The following is a 22,078-nucleotide window of genomic DNA, read 5'->3' as shown; positions in this document are numbered from 1 at the left end:
ATCTCTGTTTTACTTGTTCCTACTTCTGTTTCAATTGTTCCTATTTTTGAGCATAACCGTGTTGTCATTGCTTTCATCTCAGTTATAATTGTTCCTAATTGTGATCCCAGTGAGCCCATCTGTGTTTTTAATTCAGATCCAAACCGTGTTTCCATTTTTAATATAGCACTCATCAACTGCTCCATAGTAACTGATTCGAAACTCCTTTCGCCCCTAACATTTCCCGCAAAACCAGTTTCCTTCGTCATAGCTGTAAAGCTATCTGTGTTCGATACTATTTCAGAATCTTCTATCGTTAATCTCGTATTCTGTGAATTTCCTGATTGAGAAAAATTTTGAAATGGTTCCGGACTATTTTCCCGACTTATTAAATTGTTTCCCACTTCATTATTCATCATACTGTTCTCCTGTGTTGGCGAGTTCGCCATGTCAACAATTTCGTCATTCTCACTATCCATCATTTTTGCCTTTTTCATCGAACGCATAATCATTTACAAAACATACAAAACTCGTCACTATATGAAAATTACACACAATGACTCTTTATCTCCAACAATACCATTCACTCGAAATGTTTCCCTCAAACACGATTAACGAACAATTGAAATAATTGCACTAAATCGTCAAACGCGTATACAAGGCAATAAAAATTAAATTTTGAAAAATACCATTAGAAGAATGCCAATTGCCAAATCTACACATGCAAAATAGACTATAATTACTAAACTACAAATTACTACAACAATGCTACTGTCTACTATTTTTACAATCAGAAGAATTCCAAGGGACGATCCGAAGCAGCGGTCGCCACGTGCATGGGGGCTTAATTAAATATAATGCAAATAATTTTTAATTTTTTGTTTAGTAACTGTCTGTTCGGTTACGAAGTCTCGTAACTGTTGGCCCTGAGTAGTATTATTACGCTATCTGACTGTATAGAACAATAACAAAGAATGAAATGGAAATTTTCATTAACAAAATTAATTAATTAAGTCCCCAGCAACTATAAAACCTACGAAACCAAAGCACAAGTGTAACTGTTCTGTGTGTGGAAGTATGACTCAACGTACGCATCTGGCACGGTTCTTCTTCAATAACACAAGAAATTTTAAATATCATTTATACTGAATTAATTATAGAAAATAAAAATACCATAATTACTCAAGAAAACCAGAATTACACTCTAATACAAGAACACAAGCCAGATGCTTTGTTGACTGAACCTGTAATGACGCATTATTTAAAACATGGAAATAATGCAAAATAAATCAAGTTTCGTTACCTTCATATATTGACCAAAATCACTCTAATCATTACAATATATCTCCACACCGACTCGCTATTACCACATCTCAACAAGAACTTTTCAGTATCACATCTCAGCAAGCACTCCCTACTAGCACATCTCAACAAACACTCTCTGCTACGAGTTCTTAACAAGCACTGACTTCCACGAGCTCTCCCCAAGCACTGACTACTACGAGTTCTCAATAATCACTGCCAGTGGAGGCGGCGGAACAATACTCTCTAGCGCGATCTCTGGCGCTGTGGCTCAGTGTAGCCACCTTTCAATATGTTTGAAAGAACAGAGAGAAATTGTTGTTGCAGCTTATGTGACCAAATTATTATGTTTTCACCATTTCCTTGAGAGTGATCGCATCACATTCATACGAACACCTAGGCATATCTCATTCATTCACCAGGCGTACAAATTATGTGCATCGATACGAGATTCCTGTCATATGGCAGACGTACTGTCTCTAAAGCCGTGTATGACACACCAGTCGTGTTTTCCTGTGGAGGATTCGACTCACTTGTCGCTTATCATCGTACGCTAGCGTTTCCCATTCGAAAGCCACTTTCTTTTGATTGCTACTAGGGTAGTTGTACAGAATCATCATTCATTATAGTCCCGTCCCCACATCTCGCTGTTGCAAACGGACGTTACACCAGGACACAGACAAATCTGAATTTAGCGAACAGCGGAAAAAATAGAATAAAATAAAAAAAAATAGTACGAGGGAACTTCGAGCACGGCTCGCCCGCTTTGCAATCCAACACCGTGACCACTTAACCGCGTCACCGCGGCTTTGACAGATTATCTCATGTTGCCCTTCTTGTACTTGGATCCTTCACTGTTTCTATTTTTCTTTCTTTTTCACAGTCCAGTACACCCTCTTCTTGTTTTCGTGCTTGATCTGTGTTCAGCTTTTGACGGGTTGTATACTGGGCCCTCTTACCATTAAATCTGAGGGGGGGAAGGGGGGAGGGGGGATGCGATGTGGAGTTTCCCTTGTAAGCGAATCGGGTCTATTTGTTCCGACAACAGACTCAGGTGATGAGTGGGCTGGGGTGAAGACTCACGAGTCGAGTCTAGGGGCACGCGGAGCTGGCGAGTTCGGAGGGGACGACACAGGACTTACTGGGGAGTTTAAAGTGAGTATACGGAGCTCGTTTCTGATCTCTAGTGCCTGGGCACCTGTAACTGCTGCTTTCTGGGTCTCGAGGACGAACAGAGCGAGCTGGGTTTCACACGATCGATGTTTCCGAAACCCGTTTTGGTTCCTACAAAGATTTCCAACCTCTAAAAATGCCATAATACGCGAGTATAGAAGATGCTCCAAAATTCTACAACTGACTACACGTCAGAATACAAGCCTATTGTTTTGTACGTCTGTTCGACGGCTCTTCTTGAAAACGGGAATAACGTGTGCCTTTTTCCAATCATCAGGAATACTTCGCTCCTCCAAAGACCTACGGCACACAGCTGCTATATGAGGTGCAAGTTCTTTCGCATACTTTATGTAGGATCGTATTGGTAGACTCGCATTTGTATCCCGTCAGTTCTAGTGGCATTCCTCTGTTGTGCAATTTTCTACTCCTTGCCCACTTACTTCACTGCCAGCTATTTTGCCGTTCGTGCAACGATTTAAGAGAGGCACTACTGTGCGATTTTCATCTGTGAAACAGCTTTGGAAGCAGACGTTTAATGTCACGTATAGCCTTCCTTCTCAATGTCACTGTGTTCACAAACTGTCTGGACAGATGCTTCAATCCGTTTACTGATTTAACGCAAGACCAAAACTTCTTAGAATTTTCTGTCAAGCCGGTAGACAGAATTTTACTTTCGAATTGATCTAGCGCTTCACATATGGCTCTCCTTACGTTGATTTTGGATTCGGTCAACGTTTGTTTGTCTTGAGGGTTTGGCTACATTTAAACTCGCACTGAAGCTCTCTTTGCCTTTTTAGCGGTTTTCTAACATCGCTGTCGAATCACGGTGGGTCTTTTCCATTCCTCACAACTTTGCTCGGCACACCGATGTCTAAAGCGAATTGTGCAATATTTCTGCACTTTGTCCATTGATACTCAACGTTGTCATTGCTGGAGATGAAATTTTCGAACTGAGCGCTCAGATAATCTGAAACCTCTTTGTTTGGTTGGTTGATTTGGGATGTAAAGGGACCAAACTGCAGGGCCATCAGTCCCTTTGAAATCCCTTTCTTGTCGCTCCTCCTACGGAGAAAGATCTACCTGCCTTTCTTTGTATTCCTACTTACAACCATATTCAGTGATGCTGTAACGGGGCTTATGGTCATATACTCCCTGTAGCTACTTGAGTCGAAAAGTTGGTGTCTGTTTGTCACCAACAGGTCTAAGATGTTATCTTCATAAGAGGTTATGTTCACGAATCGGACAAAGCACTTCGAAAATATTCACTCGATGTTCTATTCCTGCTCTCCGTCCTAATTACGTGTGTCTCCCAGGCTATAGCTGGTAAGTTAAAAACTCCACCTAAAACAGTAACATAAGTGGTAGCTGTGAGAAGTCCTTTTCTTCGTCGTAGATGTTGAAATACGTGTTGGTGGAGAACTTGTTCTGTTCGTTCAGTAGTTTATCAGGTTCCTTCGTTCTGAAACATAAATCTCCATTTATTATAGAATGTTTAAATGTCTAGATATACTTATACGTTTCAGGTACAGTTTCAGTCTTTTTTTTTAAGTCATTGCCTAGATAGTTAGCTGGCAGATTTTATAGCGTCTTTAACGACTCTTTGTTACCTCTTTTTTTCTTATTCACAATCTGAAGATGAGAGCTGACAGTTTGAAATCGGTCATGACACTGTGAAATGCTCGTATTATCGTGTAGTGAAAAATAAAAGAGTATAATCAATCAATCACGTAATCTGGACAGCACGTCAACTTTCCAAGGGCCTTTGTATGTATACAACTACTGTTTACTTTTTGCGGACACAAGAAAATTTGCCTTATCTCTGGCAAAAGGATTAGCCGTCCACGCAATATTATCTACGTCTTGATAAAGAATTTGGCAGACTACTGATAAACAACACGACGTTTTCAATCCTGTAACATAATTACAGCCTTATGATTTACTTGCATTTTATACGCTCCCATAAATTCCACGAAGCGTAAAATGAATCAAAATTCACATACATTTCCCACAACGCAAAAATTGTGTCGACAACTTCTGCGTTGGTAGAAACTCCTTTACAAATTAAAAGACACGTTCGTGAGTTACGAAATTTGAAAAACAGTTACACTGATAGGTAATGTAATAATTATAAAAGTTTCGTGATGGAAGTAGGATAAGCTCGAGTACTCGCTGCTAACTCCAATAATTTTACATCTGTCAGAACAGAGAAAGAGTTGCTACACGCACGCTCACAGCTACGCTGATGAGCGGAAAGATAATGACCAGCTGGTTAATATCGCTCTGGTTCATCTTTGAAATGCAACACAGTAGCGATTCTGCGTGGTATGTATTCGGTAAGTCCTTGTCAGATCTATAGAAGAACTTTGCACCAGATGTTTATGCACAGGTCACGCAATTCCCATAAATTATGTGCCGATATTAGTCAACACGATAGCGTCCAGCTTGAGTGCCATTGGGTTCAGACCAGGCGAATTTGGTGGCCCAAACTTCAAAATGAGTTCTCTATCATGCTCTTCATTTCATTTCACTATAGCACGATTTTAGCCTTGTGACGCGGACAGTTATGCCGCTAGAAGATGCAGTCGCTATCGGCGAAGACATCTACATCCATACTCCCCAAGCCACCTGACGGTGTGTGGCGGAGGGTACTTTGAGTACCTCTATCGGTTCTCCCTTCTATTCCAGTCTCGTTCGTGGAAAGAAAGATTGTCGGTATGCCTCCGTCTGGGCTCTAATCTCTCTGATTTTATCCTCATGGTCTCGTACGTAGGAGGGAGCAATATACTGCTTGACTCCTCGGTGAAGGTACGTTCTCGAAACTTCAACAAAAGCCCGTACCGAGCTGCTGAGCGTCTCTCTTGCAGAGTCTTCCACTGGAGTTTATCTATCATCTCCGTAACGCTTTCGCGATTACTAAATAATCCTGTAACGAAGCGCGCTGCTCTCCTTTGGATCTTCTCTATCTCTTCTATCAACCCTGTCTGGTACGGATCCCATACTAGTGAGCAATATTCAAGTAGTGGGCGAACAAGTGTACTGTAACCTACTTCCTTTGTTTTCGGATTGCGTTTCCTTAGGATTCTTCCAATAAATCTCAGTCTGGCATCTGCTTTACCGACGATTAATTTTATATGGTCATTCCATTTTAAATCATTCCTAATGCCTACTCCCAGATAATTTATGGAATTAACTGCTTCCAGTTGCTGACCTGCTAAATTGTAGCTAAATAATAAAGAATTTTTCTTTCTATGTATTCGCACCACATTACACTTGTCTACATTGAAATTCAGTTGCCATTCCTTGCACCATGCGTCAATTCGTTGCAGATCCTCCTGCATTCCAGTACAATTTTCCATTGTTACAACCTCTCGATATACTACAGCATCATCCGCAAAAGCCTCAGTGAACTTCCGATGTTATCCACAAGGCCATTTATATATATTCTGAATAGCAACGGTCCTATGACACTCCCCTGCGGCACCCCTGAAATCACTCTTACTTCGGAAGACTTTTCTCCATTGAGAGGGTACTTCACTGAGTGAAGCAAGTCGTCCGCAATAATGTTCAGGAAGTCCACAGCTATCATGGTGCCTTCCATTACTACCACTCGTCCCATGGAAGCCCAGATGAATGTTTCTCACAGCATAATAGTGTCTCCACCGGCCTGCGTATGTGACGCGGTACATGTTTCGAGCAAACGTTCGCCTGGATGACGGCGCATCGTGTAACAAGACAGGCGACACGTTTCCACAATCCAATCTCGATGATTCCATGCGCACTGCAGTCGTATATGGCGATGTCGTTAGGTCAACATGGGAAGACGTATGGAACGTCTGCTACGGAGCCCCGTGTTTAACCGCGTTCACTGGACACCCACTCCGTAACACTTATGGTGGTACCAGCACTGTACTCTGCCGTCAGATCTGCCACAGATCACCGCCTATACACCTTTACAGAGTGGGCAAGCCTCCGACCTCTTTGTTCGGAGATGATGCGTGGGCGTTAAAAACCTTGTCGCCTACTCTTGGTTTCAATGTGGTGGTGGTAAGTTCCTATGGGACCAAACTGCTGAGGTCATCGTTCCCTAGGCTTACGCACTATTTAATCTAACTTAAAGTACCTTATGCAAACGACAACACACACACACACACACACACACACACACGACCAAGCCCGAGGGAAGACTTGAACCTCCGACGGGGGAACCCGCGCGAACCTTGGCATGGTCCCTAGACCGCGCGGCTACCCCGCGCGGCGGTTTCACCGTTCTTCGACCACTTTGCATAGATGCCCACGACAGTAGCACGCGAGCAATCGACGAGCTTCGGCGTGTCCGAGTTTCCAGGTGGCGGGAATAACAATTTACTCTTTGTGAAAGTCGCTTATGTCATTATATTTCCCATTTGCAGTTTATATCGTTGCTAGGTAACAGAACAAATACCTCAGTTTGTCGACGAAAGAAGGAAACACAAAAAGGTTCAGGGAAATTCAGGAATACAGAAACACAAGTCACTTAGGAATGAAATAACGGGAAGTGCAAGGAAGCTAAGGCTAAACGGCTGCATGAGAAATGTGAGAAAATCGAAAAAGAAATGTTGGTCAGAAATACAGACTCAGCATATAGAAAAGACAAAATAACCTTCTGTGAAAATAAAAGCGAAGGCGGTAACATTGAAAGTTCAATGGGAATTTCACTGTTAAATGAAGAGGAGAGAGCAGACAGATGGAAAGAGTACATTCAAGGTCTCTGTGAGTGGAACGTCTTGTCTGGTGACGGGACAGTTGAAGCAGCACGACTCTACAGGCAAAATATGGGTGATCCGGTATCAAAATTTAAAAGAGCTGTTGACGTCCTGAGATAAAGTAAGGCAGAAGGGATAGATAACCTTCCATCGGGATTTCTAAAATCATTGGTGGAAGTGCCAACAAAACTACCATTCCCATTGGTGTGTAAAACATATGAGACTGGCGATATACCATCAGACTTTCGGAACAACAACAACATCTACACAATTCCGAAGATTGCAAGAGCAGACAAGTGCGAGAATTATTATCAATGAGCTTAAAAGGTCATGAATCCAAACTGCTGACAAGAATAATGTACAGGTCATGACTTCAAACTGCTGACAAGAATGATATACAGAAGAAGGAGCAGAAAATTGCGAATGTGTTAGATGAGGAACAGTTTGGCTGTAGAAAATGTAAAAACACGAGAGAGGCAACTATGGCGTTGCGATTGATAATGGAAGCAAGACTGAGGAAAAATCAAGACATGTTCATAGGACATGTCGACCTGAAAAAGACGTTCGAAATTGTGAGAAACATAAGAGTAAGCTACAGGCAAAGACAGTTAAAATACATTATGTACAACAACCAAGAGGGAAAAATAAGAGTGGAAGACAAAGAACGAAGTGCTCGGTTTAAAAAGGGTGTAAGACAAGGATGTAGTCTTTCGTCCTACTGTTCACTCTATACATCACAGAGAAAACGACGGAAATAAAATAAAGATTCAGGAGCGGCATTATAATTCAAGCTGAAAGAATATCAATGGTATGATTCGCAGATAACATTGTTATGCTTAGTGAAAGTGAAGAAGAACTGCAGGATTTACTGAATGGAATCGACAGTCTAACAAGTACAGGATATGGATTGAGAATAAACCAAAGAAAGACGAAAGTAACGAGACGTAGTAGAAATTAGAACAGCGAGAAACTTAACTTCAGATGAAGTTAAGGAATTCTGCTACCTAGGCAGCAAAATATCCCATGACGGACTTGCAAGGAGGACATAAAAAGCAGACTAGCACTGCAAAAAGAGCATTCCTGACCAAGAGAAGCACTTAATTTGAGAAAGAAATTTCTGAGACGATGTAACTGGAGCACAGCGTACTACGGTAGTGAAACAGGGACTGTGGAAAGACCGAAACAGAAGACAGTCGAAGTATTTGGGATGTGATGCTACTGCAGAATGTTGTAAATTATGTAGATTAATAAGTTAAGGAATGAGGAGGTTCTCCACACAATCGGCGAGATAAGGAATATATGGAAAAAACTGACAAGAAGGGAGCACAAGATGATAGGACATCTGTTAAGACATTAGGGAATAGCTTCCATGGTACTAGAGGGGGCTGTAAAGGGTAAAAACTGTAGAGAAGACAGAGATGGGAATATATGCAACAAATAATTGACGACGTAGGTTGCAAGTGCTAATCTGAGATGAAAAGGTTGGCACAGGAGAGCAATTGGTAGCGGGCCGCATCAAACCAGTCAGAAGACTTCTGACTAAAAAAAAAAAAAACATGTGATTGGTGCTGTGAACTCTACAGCTATGTCTCATTGTGCATGATGTTCTTTTGGTCTTCAGTCCGAAGACTGGTTTAATGGAGCTGTGTGCGCTGGTCTATTCTGTGGAAACTTCTTCATCTCTGAAAGACTATTGCAACCTTCAACTATTTGAATCTGCTTGCTGTATTCGTACCAAGGTCTCCCTTCAGTCAAAATTTGCGCGAAATAATGGGAAGAAGGAAATTTATCATTACTAGCGTTGCTAGTATCATGTGGATGAGTGCTTCCGCAGTGATGTGCTGCATTTGCTGTGTTATGAATGAGTGTAGATTGAGACCTGTAGCCGGCACGTAGCCTTCTCCGCTGAAGTAGCAGTACAAGGTCTGGTGATCAATAAATTTTATCGGCCAAATACTGATGACCAAATTTTATTCCACCACCAGGATTTGAACTGAGTACCATGGGACCGCTCGTAGACTCTCTACTGAGCCTTAGTGACTTCTTTTTTGGAGGCAGTAAATGTAGCTTGTACGAGGGTTGGCTGAAAAGTAATGTCCCAACCTTCGTAACTCTTCAACAGTTGACAGCAATGGTATACGGCAAGTACTGGCGTGTTCCGTAGCCTCTTTTCTACAGCTCCAGTTGGCGGGAAGCCTTAACATTGAACGGTCGTGCTGTTACAGTGTAAAGTATGGAACCCTGAGCATACGGTCGGTCAATGCGATTTAAGCAACGTGCAGTCATTGAATTCTTGACAGCGGAAGGTGTCAAAAAGGAGATTCATCAGATAATGAAAGCAGTTTATGGTGATTGTGTTGATGTGAGTACTGTGTGTCGCTGGGCGAGAAAGTTAAAGATTTTGATGCGGGAACATCTGACCTTCGTGACAAACAAAGAGTTGGACGGCCTGCGACAGCAACCACCGAGTTCCACAAGCAAAATGTTGACAGATTGCTTCAGGACGATCGTCATATCACTCAAAGGGAAACTGCAAGCTCAATCGGCATTTCACAAGAACGTGTGGCTCACATTATTGCTTTGTTTGGCTATCGGAAGATCTGTGCACGATGGATAACCCAGATGCTGACCCCTGAAATGATAGGGCACAGACTTGAAATTTTCCAGGAACTCCTCTCGCGTTACGAGAACGAAAGTGACGCCTTTCTCCATTCAATTGTGACAGGAGACGAAACGTGGGTACACCAGTACGACCGCCGGCCGGAGTGGCCGAGCGGTTCTAGGCGCTACAGTCTGGAACTGCGCGACCGCTACGGTCGCAGGTTCGAATCCTGCCTCGGGCATGGATGTGTGTGATGTCCTTAGGTTAGTTAGGTTTAAGTAGTTCTAAGTTCTAGGGGACTTATGACCTCAGCAGTTGAGTCCCATAGTGCTCAGAGCCATTTGAACCATTTTGAACCAGTACGACCCGGAGACGAAACGTCAGTCTATGGAATAACGGCACAAAGACTCGCTCCAGAAAAAGAAATTCAAGACGCAGCCCTCAGCTGGAAAAATCATGGCCACAGTGTTCTGGGACGCAGATGGTGTTGTCCATGTTGATTTCCTTGATCGTGGGAAAACAATAAATTCAGAGCGTTACACCACAACGCCGCGAAGTCTGAAACGACGGCTAACAAGGGTCCGAAAGGAAAAGAGAAGTGTTTTCCTGCAGCAAAACAATGCCAAACCACACACTTCACGTGCCACTATAGCAGAACTTCAGAGACACGGCACCCTCCATACAGTCCAGATTTAGCTCCGTCTGACTTCCATCTGTTCTCGATAACGAAATGTCCCATCTGCGGGGACATCGTTATGCTTCTGATGAAGACGTTGAGAGAACTATGAGACTGTGTTTGCGGAAACAGAGTGTCGACTTCTTCTGTGACGGCTTCAGAAAACTTGTTCATCGTTGGCAGAAATGTATCCAATTGGCTACCGATTATGTGGAAAAGTGAATGTTGGTAATTAAAGATCACATTCTAAGGATTATTTCTGAGTTTGATTTATTAAAATATTCCCTTCCAAACCCAATTAACAAAGGTGGTGGCATTACTTTTCATTCAACCCTCGTACTTCCAACACTAGCCAGTGAATGTTTTGCAACTCACCTGTATCGTTAACAGGTACTTCAGGCCAGCACTGGTGACCCTGAAAAAAATAGATACAATTAGTGACAATAGCAGGGATGAGACTAATTCAGTGCAATAGATTGTAAACGTGTTAAGTAATGGGCATTTTAGATAAACCACACAATACCTTCATCAACAACGGTAAGACACTACATCGCATTGGGGAGGACAGCAGTTTCAATGCCCATCCAGCCATCCAGATTTAGGTTTTAATGTGGTTTAGTTAAAGTGGTTAAGGCAAGTGGTGGCGCCTTTGAAAAATGCACGGCTGATTTCTTTCTCCTTCCGTCCCCAGAATGACCCTGGGCTTCGCAAACCCTAGTCATCCTTTTTTATTAACACCTTCATCAAGTAATAACAACACCGAATTCGTAACGCACTTGCTGAATGTTACTATAACGTCGCTACAAATACAGAAAATATTACTCAACAGCTGAGTATTTTATGTTTTATTGCACTATGTTGATAGTAATACATTTTTTTCTGAAATTGCAACCTTGCCTGCCTACTGAAAATTTTTCCAGATGTGTATCGCCGTATAATATTAGCTGCAGGGTTCTCCGATCTGTAGGAAGCTACAATTTCAACGTCTCTATAAAAAGAGAACAGCCACCTGGGGTGGCTAGCATAGCTATAGGTACGCCCAAGAACGCCCTGGCTCGCGTTCACCTGGTTTGGTGAAAATGGCGACGATTTCAACGACACAGCAACCTGCAGATCTCACGTCCCCACCTTTTACTGCGTGAGTTCACCCGACGTTGCGGTCTTTTTGACGGTCCATATCTTTACTTTAAAATAAAAGATAGGCAGGAGAAGAGGGTGATTACTCCACAAATAAGTATCCATCTAAAAATGGCTCTGAGCACTATGGGACTCAACATCTTAGGTCATAAGTCCCCTAGAACTTAGAACTACTTAAACCTAACTAACCTAAGGACATCACACACACCCATGCCCGAGGCAGGATTCGAACCTGCGACCGTAGCAGTCCCGCGGTTCCGGACTGCAGCGCCAGAACCGCTAGACCACCGCGGCCGGCAGTATCCATCTAGTCTGTTAAAAACTACGAGGGTGATTGCAAACGTCATGTCAACAATTTTTTTGTCTCGAAAATGGTAACGAATTAAAAAATTCTGAAATATACAGTTGGGAGATTGTATTGTATTGTATGTTAACCGGGGACCTAGAAGCGACGGAGAGGCTCCGTCCCCGCCGCAGCCACAGTGGTCCACAACCCCACGACTACCGCAGTCCACTTCACCCCTCCGCCGCCACACACCGAACCCAGGGTTATTGTGCGGTTCGGACCCCGGTGGACCCCCAGGGAATGCCTCACACCAGACGAGTGTAACCCCTATGTTTGCGTGGTAGAGTAATGGTGGTGTACGTGTACGTGGAGAACTTGTTTGCACAGCAATCGCCTACATAGTGTAACTGAGGCGGAATAAAGGAAACCAGCCCGCATTCGCCGAGGCAGGTGGAAAACCGCCTGAAAACCATTCACTGACTGGCCGGTTCACCGGACCTCGACACAGATCCGCCGGGCGGATTCGTGCCGGGGACCAGGCGCTCCTTCCCGCCAGGAAAGCCGTGCGTTAGACCGCAGGGCCAACCGGCCGGGCCAGTTCGGAGGTTAGTTCATATGTAAACATTACCGGTAAGGAGATGGATGAACACACACATCGCCATAAAGATATAGCAGGAGAAAGAAGATGAAAAAAATTTCTCATTGCAAACGTGTTTTACCGTAAATTGTAAAAGTACACAATAGTACATTACAAATTAAGCGCATTCACACAGTAACGTGACGTGACTTGACGCTAAATGGCAGTGCTTTCTAGGAGATTAAAGCAGGAAGGGAGATCACAGCGTGATTGGGGCAGCCATTCATGATGGATGCTACCCGACTTAATCAGTGCTCTTACGTAAATATTAGGTGTTCACCATGGAAGGGAATGCGCGATAATACCACGAGGAGCACTGACAAAACTGTTAATGCACTTTATTACTGACGCACATTCCTGAAACGACACCTACGACGGGTTATTCGGGAGAAAAGCAGAAAAGTCCTGAACGTCTACACAGGGCCGGCCGCGGTGGCCGTGCGGTTCTAGGCGCTGCAGTCCGGAACCGCGGGACTGCTACGGTCGCGGGTTCGAATCCTGCCTTGGGCGTGGATGTGTGTGATGTCCTTAGGTTAGTTAGGTTTAAGTAGTTCTAAGTTCTAGGGGACTGATGACCTAAGATTTTGAGTCCCATAGGGCTCAGAACCATTTTTTTTTTTTTTCGTCTAGACAGGGCATTAATACTCTAGGACAACGCGAGAGCCCATACGGCAGCGTGTGCGCGGTATGGGAAGTACTGGAGTATCCACCACATTCGCCAGACTTATCACATTGCGTCTATGACCTCATTCGAAAGCTGAAAGAGCCTTTGCGAGGAACACGCTTTCGAACACCCGAAGACACTGCCAGAGCAGTGACCGTGACGTCCGACGATTTGCTGATGGTGAGGCTATGTATTCGGCGTCTTCCGCAGCGTTGGCAGTGTGTGACTGATTCATTGGGAGACTATTTCGAGAGACTCTAAGATATTACAGGTCCGTGTTCCTGCCCTGTGCTATTGTGTGCTGTTGCAACTGACAGTGAAGCACGTTTGAAACGCCAAAGTTGTTTAGTCTTTTTTTCGTGTTATACAAAGTGCGTTCCATAAGTAATGCGGCCAAATTCATAGAAAATAATTTATTGAATATATTCGTCTTGCGTTGATACACTTCTGGAGGCGGTGTTTCCATGCCTGCAAGGCATCCTGGAATGCCTTTTCCCGAATGTCCTTTAGAGCTGACGTAACATGCGTCTGGATGATTTCAATTGTGTCCCGATGTTTTCCTTTCATGACTCCTTTTTAACCGTGGAAACAAAAAGGTCAGGAGCCAGGTCTGTACTGTAGGGAGGCTGGTGAGCCAATGGAGTCTTAGTCCCAGCCAGGAAATCGTTGACAATGAAGGCGCTGTGGCTCAGCAGGTTGTCGTGGTGAACTTTCCATGTGTCCTTGATGTCGCTTCGGCAGCACGAGACCATCCTTTTCAGTCCTTTTAGCACTTCAAAGTAAAAAGCTGAGTTCACTGTAGTCCCGGTAGATAAGAATTCGTGGTGGACAACGCCTCTGACGTCAAAGAAGAGAATGAGCATTTTTTTGATCCTGGACTCGCTCATGCGTGCCATCTTGGGACGGGGCGACGATGGGGTGTGCCACTCTGAACTCTGCCTTTTTGTCTCAGGGTCGTACTCAAAAACCCACGACTCATCACCAGTGATAACTGAGTTTAAAAAATGAGGATCATTTTCACACATTTCCAACATTTGTCAGCACCGAAGCACTCCAATGTGCTTGTGTTCGTTGGTCAACACTTTTGGGACGAGTTTGGCACACACCTTTCTCATGTTCAAATCTTCGGTCACAATGCGGAAAACGGTTGTTTTTGACATGTTTACAGTTTGTGCTATCAATTGAAGGCTCAGCCGTCTATCAAGAGTTGAAACAATCGCGCACATGCGTCACATTTTCGTCGATTCGTGCGGTTAATAGCCGTCCACTGCGAGGTTCGTCGGTGATCTTCTCTCGGCCCTCCATGAACGACTTGTGCCATCGGAAAACTTGCGATTTGGACAAGCAATCAATCCCAAAGGCATGCCGAAGTAATGGAAACGTTTCAGTGGCGGACTTCCCAAGTTTAAAGCAAAATTTGATAGCGTACCGTTGCTCTACAGAATGATCCATTGTCCCGTGTTACATAAACTCAAAACGGGGCTGACGGAAACGCACGTCCTCACTCTCCGGCAGCTCGCAGCCGAATGAGACAAAGAGCGTTTTGAAGCTAACACCCCATTCCACTTAGCCCAGCCGGTTACAACACGCTATGGTGTACCGTTGCGTCAGAAAAAAATTGGTCGCATTACTTATAAATCGCATTCTGTATCTTCATGGTTGTGTGTGTGTGTGTGTTCATCTATCACCCTACACGTAGTGTTTACGTATAACTAACCTTCCATTAGCATATTTAAGAATTTTTTAATTCGTTAACATTTACGAGACAAAAAATAGTTCCCATGAGTTTTGCAGGGACCCTAGCAATTTGTTGAGGTCTTGCGTCCTCCAATTAAATTAATACAAAGTTTCATATCTAAGAAACTTGTGCTCTTCATCCGAATCAAACGAACATTCGCGGGAGCCACTACAGAGTAATCGTCTTCCCATTACACCCTCTTACGAACTCGCGAAACCCATGGAAAATTAAGCACATAGCCCAAAGCTCAGTAATCGCTTCTACAGATGCCTGTTAAAATAGTCGTGTCACGCAGGACTTGACTCATGAAAAGTCAGCTTCCTGAAACGCATATCAACGCACAATTCTCCACTTTTGAAAAGTTTTATACACGCATTCCCCGTCAGACGGCTGTTTGCGAATTTCTACACAGCATTAAGAAAATCATGCAGCAAGCTAGCGAGCATAACCCAACTCACCGTTGCAGATGCCGGAAAAAGACTCGTAGGCGTGGTGTACACTGCGCTCACGGTTGTCTAATCATGCCTAAGCCCCGAAGTAATGTCACCATAAAAGTCAAACATTGTTCCCAGTATCAAAAGTAGAATAATACACGATGTTTAGATTCTACGGATCGCGCTCCCCTCCAAAAGCGCTAGTTGTTTAGGCAGCTCTGACTATAGACATGCGACTTCCGCAGCTCTGACAACAGATATACGATGTTTATACTGTTGTTTATTAGTTGGACGGATAGATGGCGTGAAAGTGCGTCTTGTTTTCGCGGTATTTCGTTCGGTATGAGTCACTGTTTTCGCCTGCGGATATAACACATTATTGGTACTCTATGTGGGAGAAACGGCGCGCCGTGACTTATCTAATGAAGAAATTGCTGATTTGCTGAATTTTGGAGACATTGTAGATGTTCTACACAGTGAAGTTGATTTGAACGACACAGTTGTCTTTAAAGGCGACTGCATTGCGAAATGTAAAATGGCGGCGGAAACTGTTTACATTCATTTGCTATTATTAGGAGTATCGAATGCGTTTTGTTTACACTGTTCATTTCAGACCAAAAAACTGACAATTACGGATTTCTTACCAATCTTGCTAACAGCTCCAAATAACCAAAACGAATCTGTAGGCATTTCCTGCAACATTTGCCACCCATTAGCAAAAAATATGCCTCTCGTGTATGTTATACAGCCGGCCGGTGTGGCCGTGCGGTTCCAGGCGCTTCAGTCTGGAACCGCGTGACCGCTGCGGTCGCAGGTTCGAATCCTGCCTCGGGCATGGATGTGTGTGATGTCCTTAGGTTAGTTAGGTTTAAGTAGTTCTAAGTTCTAGGGGACTGATGACCACAGATGTTAAGTCCCATAGTCCTCAGAGCCATTTGAACCATTTGTGTATGTTATACATTTGTTCTTAAAAATCAAAGAAAGTTGAAAAGCATCTCGCAAGGAGACACGTTGTCAGTGCGAACAGTGCTGTATGGCGTTGTTTTTGGGACCCTGTTTTAAAATATTTCTTACGAAAATGCAGTGTAAATCCAAGTAGAAAGTGTTATTGTAATTAAATATGGTATTCAACACCGATCTTTATATACTTATGAATTCATAACCTCTAACTATATGAATGTATAACTTCTTAGATTTTACGGAAACAATGTCATGTATAATAATATAATTAGTCTATGTTATATCAGACAGGATTTTGTTCATAGTTGCATATTAAAGGAGACGAAATGGTCTTAAAATAGTGTTAATTTTGTATTTATATGTTCGATATTTTCAAAGATATAAATTTTTGAACACAGCTAAAATTGCCTAGATTCTGTGGACATCGGCAAGTACTGGGCCGGTACTGAGAAAGTGTTAATGGTCGAACCCTGCTGCGATCTGCTCTGAACAAGGTACTGCCACCCTTCTAAGTAAATTTTCTACCTTCTGTATAGTTGAATGCTTCATTTTCCTTAGCTAACACCATCTAAACAGTTTTACTAGTATTAAATGTGGCGAACGCTTAGTCCCACTCGAATCAGTCGTTACAAAATGTTATTACATCTGCTTATGTTCCAAATATTACGATCCTTCACGCACTATGTTGTATCTTCCCCATTACAGATAAATGGATGCGACCACCAGTCATCACTCAAGGTTTTATCTTCAGCTGCGTATTATTTCTCTCTAAAGCGGAAGTGTATACACAGCGCCTAACAAAAAAAAGTGAAGCACTCAGAAGACATGGTCAGATGTCACCGTAACCTCGTACACGAACACATCATCGTCGGGAACATTGATAATTAGAGCTGCAATTCTCTGTGATACACACAACTGGCATCAGAGTGCATTCGTATTGTCCGTGTTTCGTATTGTCACCAGGCTCGATAGGGTATACAACGAGCGTTAATAACGCCAGAAGCTGAGTGGCCACTGAGAAGGTCAAAGAAATGGCGTGTATTCGTGTAAGACAGCGTTATCAGCACCTTATAGAGTTTGAAAGCGGTCTCACTGTATATCTCCCTTTGACCGACTGTTGCAATCATGCAACACCCAGATTTATGGGGCTGAAAAAGGTCAATTGGGAGTTTTTTATTTGAATTTCTGGAATTTGTTCACACTTTGGATATTTCAAATGCTGGGCGACAATTTTGGACCGCTTATTATTCGCGCGCAGTCTTTGGTCTGAGTAACCGTGTGGCTGGAAGATGTGCTTGTTTTTGTCATCGCTGCTTGGCAGCGAGGAGCCCAGGAGTTTTAGAGTAGTAGTGAGACACGCCGAGAAAAGGACTCGGGGGAATGTACACTCTTTAAATAACTCTGTAGTTAAGTAAAATGATTTGTGTTTGAATATTGTGAAACAGAGGAGAAAGACTCGATTAGTGATTTAGAATGAAATGAGATTAGAAAAGTGAATGAAGAGGAATGAAGGTAATATTTTTTATTTTGGTAAACTGCGCTGCTGCTATAGTCGCAGGTTCGAATCCTGCCTCGGGCAGGTTAGTTAGTTTTAAGTAGTTCTAACTCTAGGGGACTGATGACCTCAGATGTTAAGTCCCATACTGCTTAGAGCCATTTGAACCATTTTTTATTTAGTGTCACTGCAGTCGCGAGCAGTTCAAAACCATTGTTGGATGAGAGATCCATATCAGGGAACTTAAGATTTTTAATTAAAGATTGTGAAATTTTCACTGCAATGTTTTTTTATGTTTGTCAGTTATTCGTCTAACATTTGTGAGGGTAAGAGTTTGATATTAATGTTGCCCTTTGTCAATGTTAATAAGTGTTGTAACAAGAATAATATATAATATATCAGACAGTTTAAAAAGTTTGTTAAAGGAAGATTTCACCTAAGAGCATTGTCCACATCCTCAATCCAAGTCATTTTTATTTGAAGAGTGTCTGGCTCAATGACGTGTACAAAATAGTTTACTTGTTGTCTTGAACATTGCACTACGCTCTCAGCAACTGTTGTTACAAATTTTCAGCTGACGCACTGAGAGCAGCAAGCATCACTTTTCCAAGCAATTACATATATTACGAGGTAAGACATTTTCATTTCAGAATCAGTTTGCTACGAGATTTATCAACACACAGAGACCATTTAATGAACAGAATTATTAGGCAGCTCATCAACGCTCAGGGACCATTTTGTTTAATTAATGGTAGAGTTCACTAATCACCTTGCACAATTTTTAGAAAGATTGTAAAATAGCGCCAATTCATGTTGTATTCTCGCAGGCAGGTATATTTGGTCTCTCTCGCAGTTGGAAATGCACAGTCACCCAGAGCTACGCAATAGCAAAGTTACAACCAACCAACGGAGCCAGTACGAGTTCAGAATCAAACCAAACGAAAATAGTTTTTGAAGGAAACTTTAGGGCACTAGGATGTGACAGTGGCTCCATGTAGGACTCCGTGGGAACGTGAGGCATATTCGTCGTCTAGGTTTCAGTAGATCACGTCTGATGACCAAATGAGACAATCCCAGTATTGTGTACCAAGCATATCACACCTCCTTCATGTTGTGGGTTGGCAGGAAAGCCAACACCGTATTATTAGAAGAAGCCGAAAGGCACGCGTTTTAGCTCACGCAGGCTGGCGTGAGGTCTGGAACAGGACAAGGAAATTAGACTTTAGAAAAACGGACGTAGCTGGTGGAATACTTAACTTTAATCCATTAATGATGAGTGTCGCTCTTTACTGTACATGATTCAGTATCAATAGTAACTGGTAATGGCGCCTTGCTAGGTCGTAGCAAATGACGTAGCTGAAGTATATGCTAACTATCGTCTCGGCAATTGAGAGCGTATTTTGTCAGTGAACCATCGCTAGCAAAGTCGGTTGTACAACTGGGGCGAGTGCTAGGAAGTCTCTCTAGACCTGCCGTGTGGCGGCGCTCGGTCTGCAATCACTGATAGTGGCGACACGCGGGTCCGACGTATACTAACGGACCGCGGCCGATTTAAAGGCTACCACCTAGCCAAGTGTGGTGTCTGGCGGTGACACCACACTTCACATCTGCGTCTGCCAACTAAGAACAAGTAATGGACTGTCTGCAACATTCTGCTTCATCCTACACCATTGGCCACACTAGCAGCAACCGGACTAGAGAATTATCGCCCCATGCGTAGGCTGTAGTTAACACGACAACACAAACGATTGCGTTTGGAGAGGTGCCATGACCGTATAACATGGAATGCTGATGAATGGTGTCGAATTGTATTCACCGATAAATTGCGCTTCTGCTCTAACCGTGATGACTATCTCGGTGGGCGCAGCCCCGATTCCTCCCCAAACCAGGTAGGTAAGCAGGTAACAGGACCGAATCCTCCCAAACTGACACAATGCGACAGAGCATTGTGCGCGCTAATGACCACAGCTGCCTGCGGCCAGTCCGCAGTTCGCGAACTGCTGAAACAAATTCAGCTCGATTCTAAAATTGCAATAAATTCGTCGAAAACGAAGAAAAATTAAAGAAATTGCCCACGCTTGAAATTTATGCAACAGCAAGTGGCAAATTTCGAAGATGGTAAAAATTCACAACAAATAATTGTGATTTTTAGATGTACATAAACATATTAGGATAAAATGATTTTATTTGTAAATATACTTAAAAATGCAAAAAAAAGAAAATTAAAAATGTAAATATTTTTGGGGTATGAATCAGTTCGCCTCCTCGTGGTGTACCCTGGGTAACGCTAAACGAACTGATATTTTCCACATGCATTTTCTGTAAAGCTTATTTCTAAGAACTAGGAGCGTCCATCAACGTAGGCCTACAGTGTTCGGGCTTTTTCTGAGTCTAATTTATCAATTACAAGGTAAACATTTATGCTTTTTGCAATATCGTGTTCAATCCACAATAATTTTGTGGCTGTGCCCCAGCGGTGTGCTGGCTGCGGATGGCGAGTGCCGACGCTCTGACCAGCCCCCAGCTACGACACTGGCATCCCCGCACGGTCTTGTGGTGAAGCTGTTAGAACTCTGCCTCTAGGCTGCTTGTAAAGAAGAAATATGTGCCAGATTTTACATTAGACCCGCAACAATATAAGTGTCGAAACAGCAACCAACTTCGTGCATTACTTTTTGCATAATGCGTGTGCAAACAGGCACGCAGAAGAAATTATAAAAATATTTTTTGCCGTCTATTGCGCTTCTATAGACCATTCAGATTAATTTTTCTTAACCATCTCCTACATTGAGACATCGGACACTTATCAATTTGTTGCATGTATAGAGATAGAATATGTGTTGCGAAATCACGATTTGCTATTTTAATAAATTAATAGTGAAGAAATCAAGGCTATAAATGATTCCAGTTTATAAAAATAAATATCTAAATAAGATAAAAGATAAAACTTTTAAACATACAATACACGCGAAAATTTTTTTACATCTTCTACCGTAATTTCATATGCTTTCCTTTGCCTCCTTAGAGTATTCATAACGTTTAGAATGGCTCTGAGCACTATGGGACTTAACATCTCAGGTCATCAGTCCCCTAACTAACCTGAGGACATCACACACATCCATGCCCGAGGCAGGATTCGAACCTGCGACCGTAGCGATCGCGCGGTTCCAGACTGAAGCGCCTAAAACCGCTCGGTCACTACGGCCGGCCATAACGTTTAGAACTGCTACCTGCTTCAAACGGGAGGATTCGGTCCCATCGTTTTTCAGACCCTTGCGGGCTTGGGAGGATTCGGTACCATTTTTTTTTTACCGCGGAATATTCGGGGGCTGCGCCCATCACGGTGAGTATGGTGGCGATCGCGGGAGAGGTCCCATTCTTCCAATGTTTTGAAGAGGCACAGCGGTGTTACTCATGGTGTGGGGAACCATTGGGTATGACTTCACGTCATGGCTAGTAGTGATTGAGGGAACTCCGACAGCACAACGGTATGCCACGGACATCCTGCATCCTGATGTTTCATGCGACAGTATTGTGGTGTCATCTTTTCAACAGCACTTCCACACATGGAACGCGTCTATGAACAGTCTGCGTGATGTTGAGGTTCTGGCCAGCAAGATCCCCACATCTGTGCCACACAGAAAATGTGAGACCATCTCAGGTGTCAAGACTGTTCCTGTTCAGTTATAACAATTGTGGGGCATTTGTCCCAGGAGAGGATACGACGACACTACTACATAAGGCCTTCACTATAAGCACCCAGAACAGAGGGGATGCAATGTTATACTGGAAAATGAGCTCATACTGCCAACAACTCTGTAAATTTGACTCGTTTCTGTAATTAATGAAACAGCATAAACTCTGTCAATCCGTGTAGTCTCATTTAGTTTCCTCCTCCCCTTCTGGATGCTTCACTATTATTTATTTATTTATTTTACTTTACGAGGGGCATTTGAACAGTCTGTGCAAAAATAAAAGCTACTTACGTGTTAGGGGTAAACCTTTTTTACTTTTCGACTTGGTCTCCTTTTAGACTTATACACTTCTTCCAACGCTGTTCTAATTTGTTGATCCCTTCCGAATAACAGGAATTGTCCAAGTCTGCAAAACAGCTATTAGTTGTTGCAATCACCTCCTTGTTCGAATAAAATCTTTGTCCCACCAGCCATTTCTTCAAATTGGGGAACAAACAGTAGTCTGAGGGAGCCAAGTCTGGAGAATAGGGGGGATATGAAACGAGTTGGAGTCCTATT

At 43.1% G+C, this 22,078-nt stretch overlaps 1 protein-coding gene across 5 annotated transcripts in view; it reads right to left on the bottom strand.

Moving 5' to 3' along the window:
• The window catches only part of LOC126195432 (uncharacterized), a 455,740-nt gene that overhangs the window by 357,165 nt on the left and 76,497 nt on the right, over nucleotides 1-22,078 (bottom strand). For all 5 annotated transcript variants that reach the window (XM_049934050.1, XM_049934049.1, XM_049934046.1 and 2 more), the window contains exon 2: nucleotides 10,850-10,889. Coding sequence is in view for 4 of the 5 variants with exons in the window: in XM_049934049.1 (XP_049790006.1) it covers nucleotides 10,850-10,889 (40 nt within the window). In the remaining variant the exon portion in view is untranslated. The remainder of the gene's footprint in view (nucleotides 1-10,849; nucleotides 10,890-22,078) is intronic.

Source organism: Schistocerca nitens, chromosome 7 (assembly GCF_023898315.1).
Source record: "Schistocerca nitens isolate TAMUIC-IGC-003100 chromosome 7, iqSchNite1.1, whole genome shotgun sequence".
Classification (NCBI taxonomy): domain Eukaryota; kingdom Metazoa; phylum Arthropoda; class Insecta; order Orthoptera; family Acrididae; genus Schistocerca; species Schistocerca nitens.
The sequence above is the reverse complement of the archived record's forward strand: the minus strand, read 5'-3'. Positions and strand labels throughout refer to the sequence as shown.